The following is a 17,076-nucleotide window of genomic DNA, read 5'->3' as shown; positions in this document are numbered from 1 at the left end:
TAATTTGGTCCAGTTTACCCGGTCAAATGCCTTCTGCCAGTCTATGAAGCAAACACACAGTTCTTCATCTATCTCCAAAGTTCGTTCCGCTATAATTCTCATCATCCCAATTGCATCCCTTGTTCCTTTTCCTCTTCTAAATCCAAACTGATCTTCTGCAAGTATATCCTCTATTTTCCTTTCAATTCTTCTTTTAAGTAACTTTGCTATTATCTTTGCAGTATATGCAATAAGGCTTATTGTGCGATGGTCGCTGCATTTTGTAGCTTTTGTCTTTTTCTTTAAGGCAATCACTGTAACTTCTGTAAAGTCCTTAGGCCACTCTCCACTTTCATATATGGTGTTCATTAGTTTTGTCAGTGTTTTCAGTATGTGGGTATACACATCACAATATTTGACCACAGAATAATATATTGCCATGAACTATTTCACCTGTTAAGTAGTCTGTGTTTTCTGTACGCAGCAGAACTCACACGTTTGCTTAAATACATATCCAAAATATGGTACCGAAAACATAACTTGCATGTTATGTCTTAAAAGGTGGAAAAGGGAAGAAATGCAGATTTTGTATGATAATCTACAATGCATGTGTAACTAGATAAAAGTAAATCTATCCCTGCAACAGGCCGTGGAGGCCCATAGGGTTGTGAGACGTCGAGGCTCCCACATTTTCTAGAAAATCGGCTCACAGATGGCGGTGAGGTTGTCAGTCTTACGCAACAGCGGTACTCGTTTCTGTTAGAGGCTTAGTCGAACACAGGGCCATAGTGCATCTGGAAGGATTAAGTCAATTGAAAAATCAGGTGACCTCATCGGGAACCGAGCCCGCGAACTCCAGCTTGTATGATAGTGCCTCAGCCAACTGCACTACCGAGCGATGTAACTAAACAGAGTAACGGTGTAAATGATATGTTTCCCGGCAATTCCATCTGAACACCGGTCTCTTTCTTTTTCAAAATAAAAAACGTTTCGGATACTGGATTCTGTCTCCATCTTCAGGCGAAGTCTACTCAGATGCGCCCAGTCGATAGAGCTAGTCCCCATGCAGTCTTAAACAGGAAAAACTGGACGATGGATAATGTCCAGAAACAGAAAAACAAGTTAACTTCACGGAGCTGAGACCTTCTTGATAAGCCGCTGGTTGTGCAGCTGCTCAAGAACTTCCCGGCATTTTATGGAACCAAAAGGTTCATTACCGTGTTCACAAGAGCCCTCAACTGGTCCGTATTCTGAGCCAGATCAATGCAGTATATACCATCCCATTCTATCTCTCTAAGATACATTTCAATATTTTCCACCCACCTATGTCTTGGTCTTCCCAGTATTATCTTTCCTTCTGGCTTTCCCACCTATATCCCATTTGAATTCCTTTTCTCCTCATTCGTGCTACATGCCCTGTACATCTCATCCTCCTTGACTTGATCGTACTAATTATACTTGGAGAAGAGTACAAGTTATGAAGCTTCTCATTATGCAGTTTTCTCCAACCTCCTGTCACTTCATCTCTCTTCGGTCTAAATATTCTCAACACCCTGTTCTCAAACACCCTCAGTCTATGTCTCTCCCTTAATGTCAGAGACCAAGTGTATCACCCGTACAGAACCACACACTCACTTAATGTTATTATTTGTGGAGCCAAAGTCGGCGACGCGTAAAGCTCCTTGATAAATTAGAAAACATGAGTACATTTTGCGCAAGTAAAGTTGTCCCTGTGCTTAACTAATTAAGCACTACGCCATGAAGGCGTATGGGGGAGTGGACGTATAGATCCATATTTCCTCGACCTTGGCACTGGCTGGAGGTGAGCCGTTAGCTTCTCCTCCTGACTTCTTTACTCCCTGAAAAGAGACCCAGTACCAATTGGATAGGAGACTGGGTGAACCCCAGAGCCGGTCTGCACGACGTCGAGAACAGAAAATTCTTGACCCTACCGGGACTCCAACTCCAATCCCTCGGTCATCCAGTCCCCGCCGTGTAGACATAGACTTGCTCGCGCTGGTCCCTAGCTCGCAGATTTTTCCTTTTTTCTTCTACCCTGAAGATGGAGGCCATGCGTTCCACCGAAACGTCGGTTTATAACACGCTACACGGCACCACATTCCGGAAGACGGCATTCGTCAAGAGAAATGACATTTATCAAACTCAGTCGAATCAAATTAAATAAGATTTTTGGCCAGTTTCGAACGATAACACAAAAACAACTTTCATAAAGAGGATGTGAACCTCAGTTGAAGTGTATTAACAGTACCAACACTGAAAGAGTGCCATTTCGGATATATCGACGTATAACCCGCTGAAAGTCAATCACGGCATATCGGAGGAATTTATCGCTTCAGTCTTCAGGAAGCTTTTGCTTGCTGTCTGCTTCACGCTAGTTTCATGCCTGAAGATTGAGACGACGTGTTCGTCAGAAACGTCCGTTGACTTTCAGCGGACTACACGGCGTTATTCCAGAAGATATAACTCTTCATAACCACCGGTGTGAGAACTTCAAATCCTACAATATTAACCTTGTTGCATGTAAACATCTTAGCTCCATGCTTATTGTTTTATGTCATTAATGATCATTTTAAATTGTCTAATAATTGCCTGAACTGTTGGTTGCGCAAGAAAGACCAAAAAACATGTTGTTAAATGTTTGGTTCATTCACCAGCTAGGCAGCTGGACACATATTTACAGATCTGTTTATTTCCCGTTAATTAGACTGTTCATCAATATATTAATTATTTCAGTAGCCTTTCACTTCGCTGCGTACTTTGTATAATTTGGCTTGCTTGTATGTCAGTATATTTGCTCCTCCTCTTTGGTTGTCGTGGTTATCGACGAAAACAAGAGCGTCTCCACTTCCGACAAATCCCCAGGCTTCACCTGAAAAAAAAAAAACAATTTTTATGCCATTAGTCGTTATGATATAATTTTAAACCTATAACAATAAATAAGATTTAAAATTTTGTGACGATGATCCAGTAGTAAGTACATTCGTATTGTATATTATATTTCTAGATATGAAGCGAAGGTCTTGCAGATTGAGCCAAGCAACGAATACAGGAAATAATAGTACAAAGAATCTGCCCACATATCAACCCAGCGTGAACATCTCTCCCATCTGGACCCCCGATATCAGAGCAGACAGAAGAAGAAGAACAAGAACAAGAAGAAGAACAAGAAGAAACTACAACTCTGCCAAGTGTAGATTGGGTGGGAAATTTTGTTTTTCTGGTGTTGGTACCATAAGGATTATTTCTTCTCTCCAGTAATGATTTCTGTCGTGATAGTTCTCTCATGCAAGGCGTCGTAAGTGTAGAGTTTTTAATAATTTAAGGTTTTCTTGGCTCCCGCAGGTGGTTTGTGCTGTGCTTGGCTTGTACACCCCATCTTGGTGCTGGTACAGGTGTCCGGAGATAGGGACAAGCTCTACCGATTGGGCCCAACTGAGTAAGTTTCACCGGAAGATGGACATAGCGTCCAGTCTACGAAACGCTGCGTTTCGAAAAATAAACAGGACGATGGATAATGCCCAGAAACATAATATTTGTACTGCAACAATAAAATTTATATCTAAATTGAATTAATTTTGTTACGGGCGAAAAAATAAGCAATAGTCATTACGTCGTGTTCTCCTTATTAGTGCTATATCAAGGAATTAACAATACTTAGAAGAGCTTAAGTGTACAGGACTCCCCTTTCGTGACTCTAACGTGTTTTCCCTGCCTTGCGAATGAGGATAGGCACTTCATTATTTCCTGAATACCTTAGTGACATAAGGAATCCACTGAGCAGAAGTTCTGCGCAGCCCACACATCAAATGTTATGTTTGTATTCGCAGCTGACGGACTGACGTCATTGAAGCACCTCAAGCCAAAAATGAATGCGGGAATAATCCTTCAGTTGTTCTTCTCGCGTGTACATGAGAGCATATCAGTTCCACTGTAACAGGACGTGGAGGCGCATAGGGTTGTGGGACGTCCAGTCTCCCACATTACATTAAAAAAACTCCGTGATTTTAGTCCGTAAGCGAACTATACCGACAGAGCGACCGCCGCTTGTCGGCGAAGTTTAGTGCCAACTTTAACGGATAGAGGATACGGCGTGATCAGCGCAACAAATGCCCATGGCCGTTAATTTCGGTTTTCTAGGCCGGATCCGCTATTTCCTTGAAATAGCTCCTCAATTATCCTCACGAGGATGAGTGGACCCCGTTCCAGACCCACTACTTCTCAAAAAATCTGGTAGTGCCGGGAATCGAAGCCAAGAACGCTGACCACAGAGGCGGTGCTCCCACATTACATAGACTGTTAAATTGTACAATTGGGGTTATGAAGTACATAAAGGAATTAAGAATCGGGGGGGGGGCTCAAAGAACCTAGCGACAAGGCTACACACTGGACGACCTATTCCCGGTAGAGGCAAGAGATTCTTCTATTTGCCCTAACATCCAGACAGGCTCTTGGACGCTGGTGTGGCCCACGTTATGATTTTATTTAACAAGGAGTCAATTTTGTGTTTCATTTATTAGAAAATAATTATATGTTTTCTAAATTGAAATACGTTAGGTGACCCACAGGTCGGTCAGCCGGAAACCAGAGTTGAGATCACCTTTAGACGTAACACATTTCTCAGGCATCTGGTTTCAGTTGTCTAGTTCAGTGTTCCACAACCGGTGTGCCGCGGCACACTGGTGTGCCGTCACAAAGTGAAAGGTATGACGCGAACTTTTACCTATTGTAAGAAATTAATTGTCGAATTTTATTCTTTTTATTTTATCCCAGTTATCGTGTTTCACATGCTTGTATTTTATTCACAGCCACTGTACTGATTAAATAAGATGATGCTTGTGTATTCTTTATTACATGCCGTGATTTTTTATGTACAGTAATGTTGTATTCTAATAAATTAAACGTAAATTATTTACTCACAGTTGTTGTTATATCATAGTTTTCATTATTGATTTATTTTTATTTTTCTCACATCTACGCAGCTTCTTTGACATGCTTGCCGCATGTTCTGTGTACGTGCTTTTCCCTAAAACTGCAGGGATTAACAAGGGTTTCCCTGTCTTTTATTGACATGTCCAGTGACACTGAAGCCATTATGAAGGAGAAAATCAACAGCAGTCAGAAGTTCTCGCTTCACATCGACGAGTCCACCGATGTTGTATTTTAGCGTCCTGTTGCACTGATTTTCGTCCATGATATGTATGCAGTGTCCGTCTTTTAGTGCACTCAATTTCACTTATTATTTCACCTGATGATGGCACTATAGTGCCGAAACATATTGTGAAATAACAAGTGAAATTGAATGCACTAGAAGACGGACACTGCATACATATCATGAGTCCACCGATATTAGCGGCCACGCACAACTTCTTGCTTACATTCGATACATCGATGGAGATGTAATTGCAACAAATTTCTTTTCTTGCAAAGAACTTCCCGAGCGAGCCACCGGTGAAGAAGTATTTCGTGTCACTAATGAATATGTGTTACATAATGAATTTAAATGGAAGGATTGCGTTAGTGTTTGTACCGACGGAGCCGCTTCTATGACAGGCCGTGTTAAAGGATTTATAGCTAAAGTACGCAAAGTAAATCCTAACATACCATGCGATCATTGTCTCATTCACCACGAAGCCATCGTTGCTAAGTCTTTGCCATCTTCTCTGAAAGTTGTGCTGGACGAAGTAGTAAAAGTCGTGAACCTCATCAAATCGCGGCCCCTAAACTCGCGGCTTTTTTCCGTTTTGTGTCAGGAAATGGAATCAGAACACACTACACTCCTACTACATACAGAAGTACGGTGGTTATCACGAGGAAAAGTGTTGACGCGAATATTTGAACTTAATGAGGAGGTACGCGTCTTTTTTACTGTTGAGGGGCATGAGTACGCGGATTTATTTGCGGATGATGAATGGGTATGTAAGTTGGCATATGTTTCCGATATTTTCGTACACTTGAATGAGCTGAACAGAAAGATGCAAGGTAGGAACGAAAATATTCTAACTAAATATTCTAATATGGCTAAGACACGAGGAATTGTAAATATGCTGAATTTGTGGATANAGTTAGAGAATTACAGATGGGTCGTTTGAGATGCCCCAGACTGTATGGCCACTTGCTGACGGCAATAAAGTGGTGATGGACACATTTAAAGAACATTTAGAAATGCTGCAGCAGAAATTTAATAAGTATTTTGGAGAGAGTGTACAAGATTTCGACTGGGTTCGTGGTCCATTTGTTGTGAATTCAGAACATCTTCCGATTAATATACAAGAGGAACTCGCAGATTTAAAAGCAGACATAACATTGAAACTAAAACTTCTCGAAGTGGCTTTGGACACGTTTTGGTTGGCAATAAGGATTGAATACCCGGCTATCTCCGAGATGGCAGTTAATGTGTTATTGCCATTTTCAACTACATATTTGTGTGAACTGGGCTTCTCGACGTTAACTGAAATTAAGACATCAAAGAGGGAGCGGCTCAAATCCATCGATGAAGAAATGAGACTTCAGTTGTCAGCGGTTCCATCAGGGATCAGTCGCCTGTGTGCAGCTACGCAGGCGCAAGTATCACATTGAAGGCATGAACAGAATTACTGTATTTACTTTAATAGTAATAGAAGTGTATTGTCTACACTCTACAGTGAATTAAAGTTCATTAATTGTTAATAAATGCACGAGTCGATTTCTGTTTAATGATAATAAAATAACAATATAATAATATTATAGCAATAAGTTGATCACTTTACGTATTTATATTAATTGTCTGATATCATGCGTTTTTGAGGGGAATGACATTTTGGTGTGCCGTGTCGAGTCATGGATACTTCATGGTGTGCCGCGAGTAGAAAAAGGTTGCGGAATACTGGTCTAGTTTATAGAAAATGCTGACAAACCAGGTGAACAACACAGAGGCAAGTCTCGCTTTCGCACGGCAGGTTATCGGCCAGGAGGAATCTGCCGATTTTAAGATTTTGAGTGCACGGAATTCTTATGATGTCGAATTTTGGGGGTTCGGAAAGAGACTTTAGGAGTCGCTCAGAAAAGTCGTGTGGTAAAGCCAGTGCGGAGGAGTTTCAAGATGGCGTGCCGGCCATGTTTATTCTGCGACTCGTCTGGTCGCGTGAGTACTTGCCTGTGTTCGGTCCACTGATGATTGTTAGCGTAGGGAATGTGATTTATTGGTTCTTAGAGCATATAAGTTCTTGTTCACGTATGAATTGTTAAGACATAAAATTGGGATTATTGATTGAATGTTAGAACACAAAAAAAAGTGATCAATTGATCGTAAAAATATAGTATCATTGATTGTTTGTTAATATGTAATTTATGGTTCAGTAATGATTAGGATATAAATTTTGGTTTATTAATGGATTGTTAGGATACAAAAGTTGGTTCACTAGTTGTTGAATATGAAAATTGATCCACTGATTGACTCTTTAGGACGTAATATTTGTTTCACTAATTGAGTGATTGTGAGGGTATAAAAATTTGGTTCATTAGGATATACGAGTAGAATTTGGTTAGCAAATGAAGGTTAGAGTGTGAATTTACTTCGCTGTTATTACATGATATTTTTGGTTTACTGACTGCAGAGTACAGAAATGTGGTTGGCGCCGTGCAGGTTCAGTAGACTTGGGGTAGTAAGGTTTAAGAGGATATTGCAAGGTGTGTAATCACAGATTGTGTGTGTTAATAGGCTATATATATGTAACTGTTGATTTAATTATATTTGTTTTCGTTTTAAAATGTTTAGTGTTTATTGGGTTACACGTAAATATTACGTCATAGTGGGACGTAGGAGCTGTCCACAGATACTTAGCTGGTGACAATTAGATGGGATAATCTAAATTTTGATGGTGGCCGCGTGGAATATAATAAGAATTTGGGTGTCGCAATTGTGCGCCACGAAAAAATTGGTGACACCGTTGAGATAAGAATAAAAAATGTGGGTGCCTCACCTCCGCTTTCGTAGTAACAAATTTGTCGTAAGGGGTACGGGACAATAATCTGATGGCAGCGGTTAGATATAATAAGAATTTTTGTGTCGCAATTTTGTGGCAGAACAATTCACTCGTCTTCCTACATAGTGGGTACAAGGGTTAAAGTGGCCGGGGCCTGATGCTGACCCACTCACTTCAATTTAGTGCCGAGTTTAGCAGTAACTATACCTTCACTCCCCCATACGTCTTCATGATGTGCGGATTAATTAATTAAGTCTAGGGATACCTTTACGTTACTTATGCCTAGGGATAGAAACAAAATGAAATCTTACCGAAGTTGCTGAGGTACTTAATGGGATTGTTTCCTAGGAAAGCATTTCCGATCTCAGAACTGTACTTGAACTCCGTGGCACGGCCGAAACCAGTGTAATCTGAAATATGTATTCCCTCGCCACCTGTAACATGCATTTCACTTTCGTCACTGTCTGAGGATGGCACAAGATAAATGGACCGAAACATGTAGCAGTTATTAAATAAAACCAACATGAAAAAAATCGATTGGTTTTTTTCGTTATGTTTGTTGTTGTGACGCAGAGTATGGCAAATAATAAAGATAAAAATTTTTAAGTTCAAAGATACAGATTTTCGCTTATTGACTTGTCCTAAGTTTGTTTAAAGTAAGTGAAATGTAAACCAGAGGGCACGCGGTCCCGTACTTGGTTGAAGCACTATGCTGCAAACCGGAAGGTCGCGGATTCTATTCTCGATGAGGTCATTTGATTTTCAATTCAGCTAACCTTTCCAGCGGTACTGTGGCCCTGGGGTCGACTCAGCCCCTAACAGAAATGAGTACCAGGAATCTTCCTGGAGGAGGGGGGGAGGGTTCAAGGGCGGCCGGCGCGTAGGGCTGACAACCTCACCGCCATCTATGAGCCGATTGTCTAGAAAATGTGGGAATCTCGACGTCTTATAATCCAATGAGCCTTCACGGCTGTTACAGGGATACCTCTACCTGTACCTTTACGAATTCTCATTGGATTACTTTGGTTTTCCCCTGCTGTTCGTCATTCCACCATTGCTCCATACCCTTCTGTTACCGTAGCCTGAATTGTTCGTAGGCCCTGAGCATGCGGCTGGTCCTTATGTTGGAGGCTTCGCCTCTGACCCGGCATAAATAGTACAAGTTAATTGTTCTTAAGTGCCTGTTCTAGGGCCGCGCCATAGCTGGCTTCCCACCGCGGCGGCCCGGGTTCGATCCAAGGTCTGGTCAAATGGAATTTGTGGTGGACAAAGTGGCGCTGGGGCGGGTTTTCTCCGAGTACTTAGGTTTCCCCTGCCAATCTCCATTCCACCAATTGCTCCACAATCACCCTCACCTTACATCTGGAGCAGGTACAATAGACCAGAAGTGGCCGCAATACAAGGGACTTAGTCCCGCCCACTAGCAATAAAAAGAAGCGCCTGTGCTGCTCTTGTCTCATAGTCCACAGCAATTTCGGCATTCGCACTTGAGCTCCAACAAAACAATGCAGTTCTTTCTAGGAAAACCAAGACGTGGGTGGGTGGACAAATTAAAGTGGATGTTTGAGGTGGTATGGACCGGATCGATCTGCCTCGGGATAGGGAGAAGTGTAGGGCTTTTATTAACATGGTAATGAACCTGCCGGTTCTATAGAATGCTGGGGAGTTCTTGAATAGCTGCGCAACTGGCGGCTTCTCAAGAAGGGCTCAGCTCCGTGAAGTTGGTTAGCCAATGCAGTTTCTTACCCAGATCAATGACTTCCTGGTAGATGAACGGCCTGCTTCCCGGGTCGAATCCTTGGGAAGTCTGCAGGTTGTCCACTTGACTATATATGTATTGCAGGTCCTTTGGCCACATATGTTTGGCAGCGTCAACCCTGCGCAAACAGCATTGCTGTTATTTGCTTGTGGTGTAGGCTGTATCGTCTCTTGTGAAGCTCATTCATTGATAAATATAAATAGGGGTCTTCATCCACACGGCGAAAGTGGGACATGACCTTGCAGAATGTATGGATTAATTTGTAAGCACACTTGTGCTCTCATTCGGATATGGGGGTTTTCTCTCACGAAGAACAAATTATAACCTCACGAATATTTCAGAAGTCTCTTAAATTATTATGCTTTAGGAGCACAGGACTGTAATGTTATGGACTAGTTACGTATGTAGATATAGATGTACGAGGGGAAGTCGGTAAATAATTCATAAAATAAAGCAAAGCAGCTCTAATGGACGTAATAGATTTTCTGTGTGTATCACTAGGTAGCAGCACAGTCCAGCTTCATGACAGTTTAGGTAGCAGACGCGCATGCGCATGTTCAGAGGCAGATTTCAGTAGTCAAAATAGCGACTGTGCTTGAGGAGTGTAATACCGAAGAGTAGCGTTCATTTGTACGTTTGTTCTGTGGACAAAAGGACTCAGTTCAAAGGATATTCACAAAGAAATGCTTCCTGTTTACGGTGGGAAGTGTTTGTCGCGTAAAATTGCTCACAGCTGGGTGACAGATGTTTCGCTGACGGCGAAGAGGTTGAAACGGAGGTGCGGAAATGGCTGAGACAACAGTCACAAGACTTCTATGCTGCGGTAGTATACTTGCTTGAAGCGTTAATCTAAGCGCCGGAAAGTCGCGGGTTCGATTCCCGATTTCATTGGATTTTTCATTTGACTAAATCCTTCTAGCCACCCTATGACCCTGGGATCTACTCAGCCTCTAACAGAAATGAGTACCCAAGAATCTTCCTGAGCGTATAGGGCGGCCGGCCAGCTGACATCCTCACCGCCATCTGTGAGCCGATAATAGTAAGGTAAAGTTATCCCTGTAACAAGCCTTGAAGGCCCATAGGGTTGTGAGACGTCGAGGCTCCTACATTTTTTCTAGACAATCGTCTCACAGATGGCTGTAAGATTGTCAGTCTTACGCGCTGGCCGCCCTATACCCCCCAGGAAGATTTATGGTATTCATTTCTGTTAGAGGCTGACTCGATCCCAGGGCCATAGTGCGGTTAGAAGGATTAAGTAAATTAAAAAAAATCCACCTCGTCGGGACTCAAACTCGCGACTTTACGGATTTTAGCATAGTGCCCCAACCAACTACGCTACCTCACATAAACCAGAAGGACCAAAAAATATTCGGATGTGCTGAACATGAAGTACGTCCCGTATGGTACATTTAAGATATTTCTTGATAAACTTGCATTACAGTAAACCCTTGCTAATCCGGTTACAGTTAACCCGGATCGAGATATGAAAAATTATAAAATTCTGTTCACAGTTGAGTACATGCTTTAAAAGACACGTGGGATTTAGGAGCAAGAAGATTTTCAGGCTGTGTTGAGGGCAGCTGGAGAGACTGAAACCACGCAAAATATCCGAGATCGGCTTGAGCTGGATGAAGTTTCCTGCCTTCTTATAGTACATTCCAGCATCCTACTAATTCTGCTTTTCCTGTCACAGTAGTCGTGTTGTCTAAGGCATGTACGTGTTCTCTCGTTCAGACGCTGGATTGTGGGTTCAAATCCCACTCAAAGCATGGATGTTTGGCGTGTGTATGCGTTTATTCTGTGTTTTGTTATCCTGTGTTTAGGTAGCGGCCTTTTGACGGGCTGATCACCGTCGAAGGAGTCCTGCCGTCTGTGAAAAATGATTACGGATCTGAATACGAGGCCTGGAACCTGAATGGGCTGGAAGAGCCATTGAAAAAATGTAGTTTATGTGGGTTAACCAACTCTTGTTATGCACGTGTTTGCCTTATCTGTAATACAGAGTGTCCCAGGTGTTTGGTGCCATACTTCAGGAGCGTACTCAGGGTTCCCTATAGAACAACTTTGAAATAGGAACCCATGCCCGCAAACGTAAAATAGCAGCGCTAAGGCGGCATTTAAAATCATTTTGCTTAAAGTTGGCGCCTCAATGTTGAAGAGCATGCACAGGTATATTACCCCCTCCGGACTCCTAAGACTCACCTGCTAGAGTAGATGTTGGAATTGGCGCCCTCCATTTCAATGCACGCTTTACATCGACGCAAGAAACTTTGGCGCACCCTTTCAAATATACCAAGTGTCTCACGGATCGCGTCACATGCAACAAGTCTTGTGGCCAACAGCTCGAATTCATTATCCACAGGCGTGTCGTAGATCAGGCTTTTCACATGGCCCCAGACGAAATAGTCCAGAGGTGCCAAGTCTGCGGATCGGGGTGCCCAAGGCACTGGGCCTCCTCTTCCTGTCCAACGACTGTGAAAAGCAGCATCCAGGTAGTCTCGTGATACAGTGCTGAAGCGTGCCGGCGCTCCGTCATGCTGTATCCACATTTGCCTCCGCACAATCAGTAGCACCTCTTCTAGCAAAGTCGGAAGGATACGTTCCAGACACGCCTTGTAAAAGATCCCATTGAGTCACGGTGGTAGAAGGAAAGGCCCAATGAAGTGATCACCAATGATGCTCGCCCAGACATTGACAGAAAATTACGCCTGGTGGTAACCAACTACAGTAACGTTAGGGTTTTCGTCAGCCCAAACGTGGCTGTTTCGACAGTTGAACCAGCCATCCCTTGTAAACTGCGCTTCGTCTGTGATGAGCACGTGATTCAGGAGGTTTGGTTGATGTAAACACTGGTTTAGTATCCACTGACAAAATTGAACTCGTGGTACGAAGTCAGCTGGACCTACGTCGTGTACTCGCGTTGGATGATACGGATAAAGTTTTTGGTCATGCAGGACCCTCCAAACACTTGGTTTTGATGTCCCCACAATCTTGGCAATGGCACGATGGATGGCTGTTCCTCTACGCAATGCAGTTCGACATTGAGGCGCCAAGTTTAAACAAAATGATTTTAAATGCCGCCCTAGCGCTGCTATTTTACGTTTGCGGACATGGGTTTCTATTTCAAAGTAATTCTATAGGGAACCCTCAGTACACTCCTGAAGTATGGCACCAAACTCCTGGGACACTCTGTATATGATAAGTTATATTATAGTTTTTATTTTAATGTTCATATTTATGTATATTCAATCTCTGCATATCTGATGTTACTTACGGTTTTCTTGATTTATCGATTTATCTTTCCTTCTGCATGTGGCTGTCCTAAATATTCTTTTGTTTGAGCGGAAGCTTGTTGTTTCGCGGTCGGCCATTTTGGTCATTCGTGGTATGTGTCTCTTGTCTTGTTTTTAAATAAAGGCTCTAGTAATATTCCTGTTATTTTCATCAGCACTATCTATATTATTGGGGCATGCGTTTGCGCAGTTGGTTGAGGCACTATGCTACAAGCTGGAAGGTCACGGGTTCTAATTCCGAAGAGGTTACTGGAGTTTTAAATTTATCTAATTCTTCCAGCCTCACTATGGACCCTGGGGTCGACTTATCCTCTAACAGAAATGAGTATCGGGAATCTTCCTGGGCGTAAATGGCAGGCGGAGCGTAAGGCTGACAATTTCACCGCCATATATTAGCCGATTGTATAGGAAATGTGGGAGCCTCGACATCTCACAACAGTATGGGCCTCCATGGCCTGTTACAGGGATAGCTTTACCTATCTATATTATTACATTTTCAATTTATTTGTGTTCTAAATTTTTATCTTTTAGGGTTAACTTTTGGCTTCATTAATCCAGATTACCATTTATTCTTGATCAAAATCCTCCCCCCTGGTGAGGCCAATGAGATCCAGCTGCAGTAAGTAGGCAGTAGTTTCTTACCTGAAGCCCGCCACTCCGCAGTTCACCAGTAGATTGAGGAATGTAATGAACTTCTCTCGCACATCAGCCTCCGTTTGGTTCAGGTCATGGAGACCTACAAGTTCACAATTACGAACCTGCAACAGTAATTTCGAGGTAACCACATCACCGCAAGTCTCGTATATTATCAAAGCGGAAATTTATATTTTACCGGCGTTTCGGATGGATGTATTGTCTCCAATATCAGTTGGAACAATAACCCAAGCAATTAGAGGACTCATACCTTTTTTCTGCTTACTTGGCTTATTCTTCTGCCCTGAAGATGGAAGCAGTACTTTGCTCCTAAGAGCCGGATAACTTCTATCAGAGAACACGACGTTATTAGAAGGTAGTACTGTCCGTAGTCACAGCTGTGAGAACGGCAAATCCAAATCTCACAGTGTCACGATGTTTTAAATTGTCGGCAGAGAACAATCTATCAAGGGAAATATACAGAGGGGTCCAAAAAATGTATTCCCTCTTTGACAGTCAATATTTTTGGAACAAAATGACATGTAGTTACAATTCTTCCGCGGAGAGAGAGGGAGAGTCATTGTATGTGTTCGAAGTGACCACCATCAGCGGCTAAACAGCGTCGATGCCGCCGAACTGCTGAGCGAACTACGGCTGTCAGTGTGTCTGGTGTGATGGCTGCACACGACGCTTCGATGGTTTCTCGTAGCGCGTTCAGTGTAGCTGTCTTTTGTCGATGAACTTCACACTTCAAGGTTCCCCATAGGTAGAAGTTGAGAGGTGTTGGGTCTGGAGACCGTGGTGGGTACTCAATAGCACCTCTTCGACCTATCCATCGTCCAGGTAGAGTGTCATCCAAGTACGCCCTGACATCTCGATGGTAGTGAGGTGGAGCACTATCTTGTAGGTAAAATCTCTCATCTCCAAACAGCTCTCGAATGGCAGGGAAAATCGATATCTGAAGCATATCGAGATACACCTGACCAGTTACGGTACCTTCGAAGAAGAAAGGACCAATCAAACCGCGCGATGACAGTCCACACCACACTTTAACTCCCGGTAGATTCACTTCCTTGTTCGACGTGTTGGTGGCTGAGTTCCAAACTCATTCTGCCATTGTCGTTGTACCTCTTTAATGTTTTCGTACTTCCAGTACCACTACAATACAGCCTTGTGTTCCTCAAACAACAACCTTTCAGCCATTGTTGCTGCTGTCTTCTGCTCGTAACGCGCACGCGGAACGACACTCACGTGACTCATGTGACCTTCGCCATCTGTTGAGAAAACATTACACTACACTACAGAGCAAGAATTGTAACTACATGTCATTTTGTTGCAAAGATATTGACTATCAAAAGTGACTAAATTTTTTGGAACCCCCCATATTATAAGGTTTATATCTAGGCAACAGCGCGACATACACTTTCTCGCTTCAGGTCACGCAACAATATGGCGAATGTTTATAGCTCGTTACTAGGCAACAATCAGCGTGCCAATGGATTGACGGATAGCTGGCACGTGACTTGTTTCCAATGTCGTCCACGTCAAGCAACAGTAGAACAACGGTGTTGTGCAATCCGTTTCTAAGCAACGGAATTGCAAACAGCTCTACAATAATAGGGGTTTCCGTGGGTTCTGTGCAGAGTGCTTATAAGAGAAGTGGATTCAGATGCATAGTCAGTTCAGGGCAGCAACGAGTCATAGCTGGACGTAGCCGAGAACCCGTGAGTCAACGACACGAAGCCGTCACGGAAAGGAGTTGTGAGAATTCAGCTGTGAAGTGTTAATGGACGTTAAAGACTTTTTACGCGTGCTGTAGTGCAGTGACATCTGAAGTGATTTGAAGCGCTAGTCTGTGTTGAGATCCTTTGCCAGGAGAGGACTAGTGTGTATTTTAGTGTAACAGTAAATTATAAAGTGTAGAAAGAGCGCTAGCACTGCACTAATTACAATTAAGAGAGTGTGTAACCGAAGTGCCAATGAATCCAATCATCCGAACTAGAACCTGTTAATTACGTCACGCGTACACCCTTACAGGTGACAATATTTCCAGTACTACTGTAATACGAAATGCCATAACTAGTTTTACTTTAACATATATTTTACTTATATTTAGTTTATATTTACGGTTTGTTTAACGAGGCTGTCTCTAACTCCTTATAGCCCCGAATAGTAGCGTGGTTGTTCAATGACGGATTGGGAAGGAAGCGGTCGCGATTTGATATATGCATGGAGGGAAGAGCCGGTTTAGCGCAGTCAGTGTAGTGACTGGCTACGGGCTAGACGGTCGAGTGCTTGGAGTTCGAGTCCCGGTAGGGTCAAGAATTTTAACTTCTCCACGTTTCCCAGACCGGCTCTGGGGCCCACTCAGACTCCTATCCAATGGGTACCGGGGGCTCTTTGCCCTTTAGTAAAGCGGTCCGGGCGTGAAGCTGACCACTCACCTGCAACTAGTGCCGAGGTCAAGAAAACGTGGGTCTATTCGTACATTCACTCCTCTTAGTCCACCATGGGATAATGCTTAATTAGTTAAGCTCAGGTACAACTTTACGTTTTCCTCTGTGTATGGAGGGACCGAGGAAATTCATGATAAACCTCAGCCAATAAGGTTGATCCCCGAGATTTGAGCCCCCTCCCCTAGCAAATACACGTCAGAAGCATTATCACCTGAGACAGAGCAACTGCATGCAGACGGCTTGAAATGGAGTCAGGTGGATGCACTCCAGAGATGCATTCAGTTGTTGCTCGTTATCGAACTGTCTGTAGGACATGATTATTCCGTCTTGGCGACCAAAACAAACTTGAAGCGTTCTATTGTTCAGCTTGTGTTTTCTAATTAAGATCTAAAAAGTTTGTAACGATCGTATACAGGATGTGGCGCAGAAAATTCCTTTTTTTGAAGGCGAATAAAAGAAAAATTATTGCTGATAGACAAAATTTATGTTTAGCTAATGAAAGAATGTACTTTAATGTTTTAACTCATGTAGTTTTAAACAAAATATATTGAAGGGGGTGGCCACCGTTCTCTATGCACTGATGCAACCGTTTTCTGAAGTTCCCCTCTGCACGTTCCAACATGTGCACGGGAATTTGGGCTACTTCCTGCCGAATAACATTCATCAGCTGAAGCAGGTTTGTGGGGCGATGTTTAAAAACTTCTGTCTTGAGGTATCCCCATAAAAACAAATCACAGGGCGTTAGATCAGGTGAGTGCGCTGCCCACGGGATGTCACCTCGAAGCGAGATGAGCCGTCCGGGGAACTTTGCCCTCAAAACTGTCATCGAAGCTCGGGCTGTGTGGGCCGTGGCACCATCCTGTTGGAACTAGATATTTCCTAGATGCTTTTCTTCAAGAGCTGGTTCGAAAAAGTTTTAGTCATGTCCACATACCGCTGTGAATTGACAGTAACTGCATGATTGTCTTCTTCTT

General features: G+C 43.0%; 1 protein-coding gene across 1 annotated transcript in view; it reads right to left on the bottom strand.

The window, feature by feature from the left end:
- The window catches only part of LOC111864541 (alpha-amylase 1), a 34,185-nt gene that overhangs the window by 10,513 nt on the left and 6,596 nt on the right, over positions 1-17,076 (bottom strand). The window contains exons 4-7 of the mRNA XM_023851852.2: positions 13,656-13,771; positions 9,708-9,838; positions 8,273-8,395; positions 2,757-2,869 (exon numbers count right to left, since the gene is read on the bottom strand). Coding sequence (XP_023707620.1) covers positions 2,757-2,869; positions 8,273-8,395; positions 9,708-9,838; positions 13,656-13,771 — 483 coding nt within the window. The remainder of the gene's footprint in view (positions 1-2,756; positions 2,870-8,272; positions 8,396-9,707; positions 9,839-13,655; positions 13,772-17,076) is intronic.

Source organism: Cryptotermes secundus, unplaced genomic scaffold (assembly GCF_002891405.2).
Source record: "Cryptotermes secundus unplaced genomic scaffold, Csec_1.0 scaffold1323, whole genome shotgun sequence".
NCBI lineage: Eukaryota > Metazoa > Arthropoda > Insecta > Blattodea > Kalotermitidae > Cryptotermes > Cryptotermes secundus.
The sequence above is the reverse complement of the archived record's forward strand: the minus strand, read 5'-3'. Positions and strand labels throughout refer to the sequence as shown.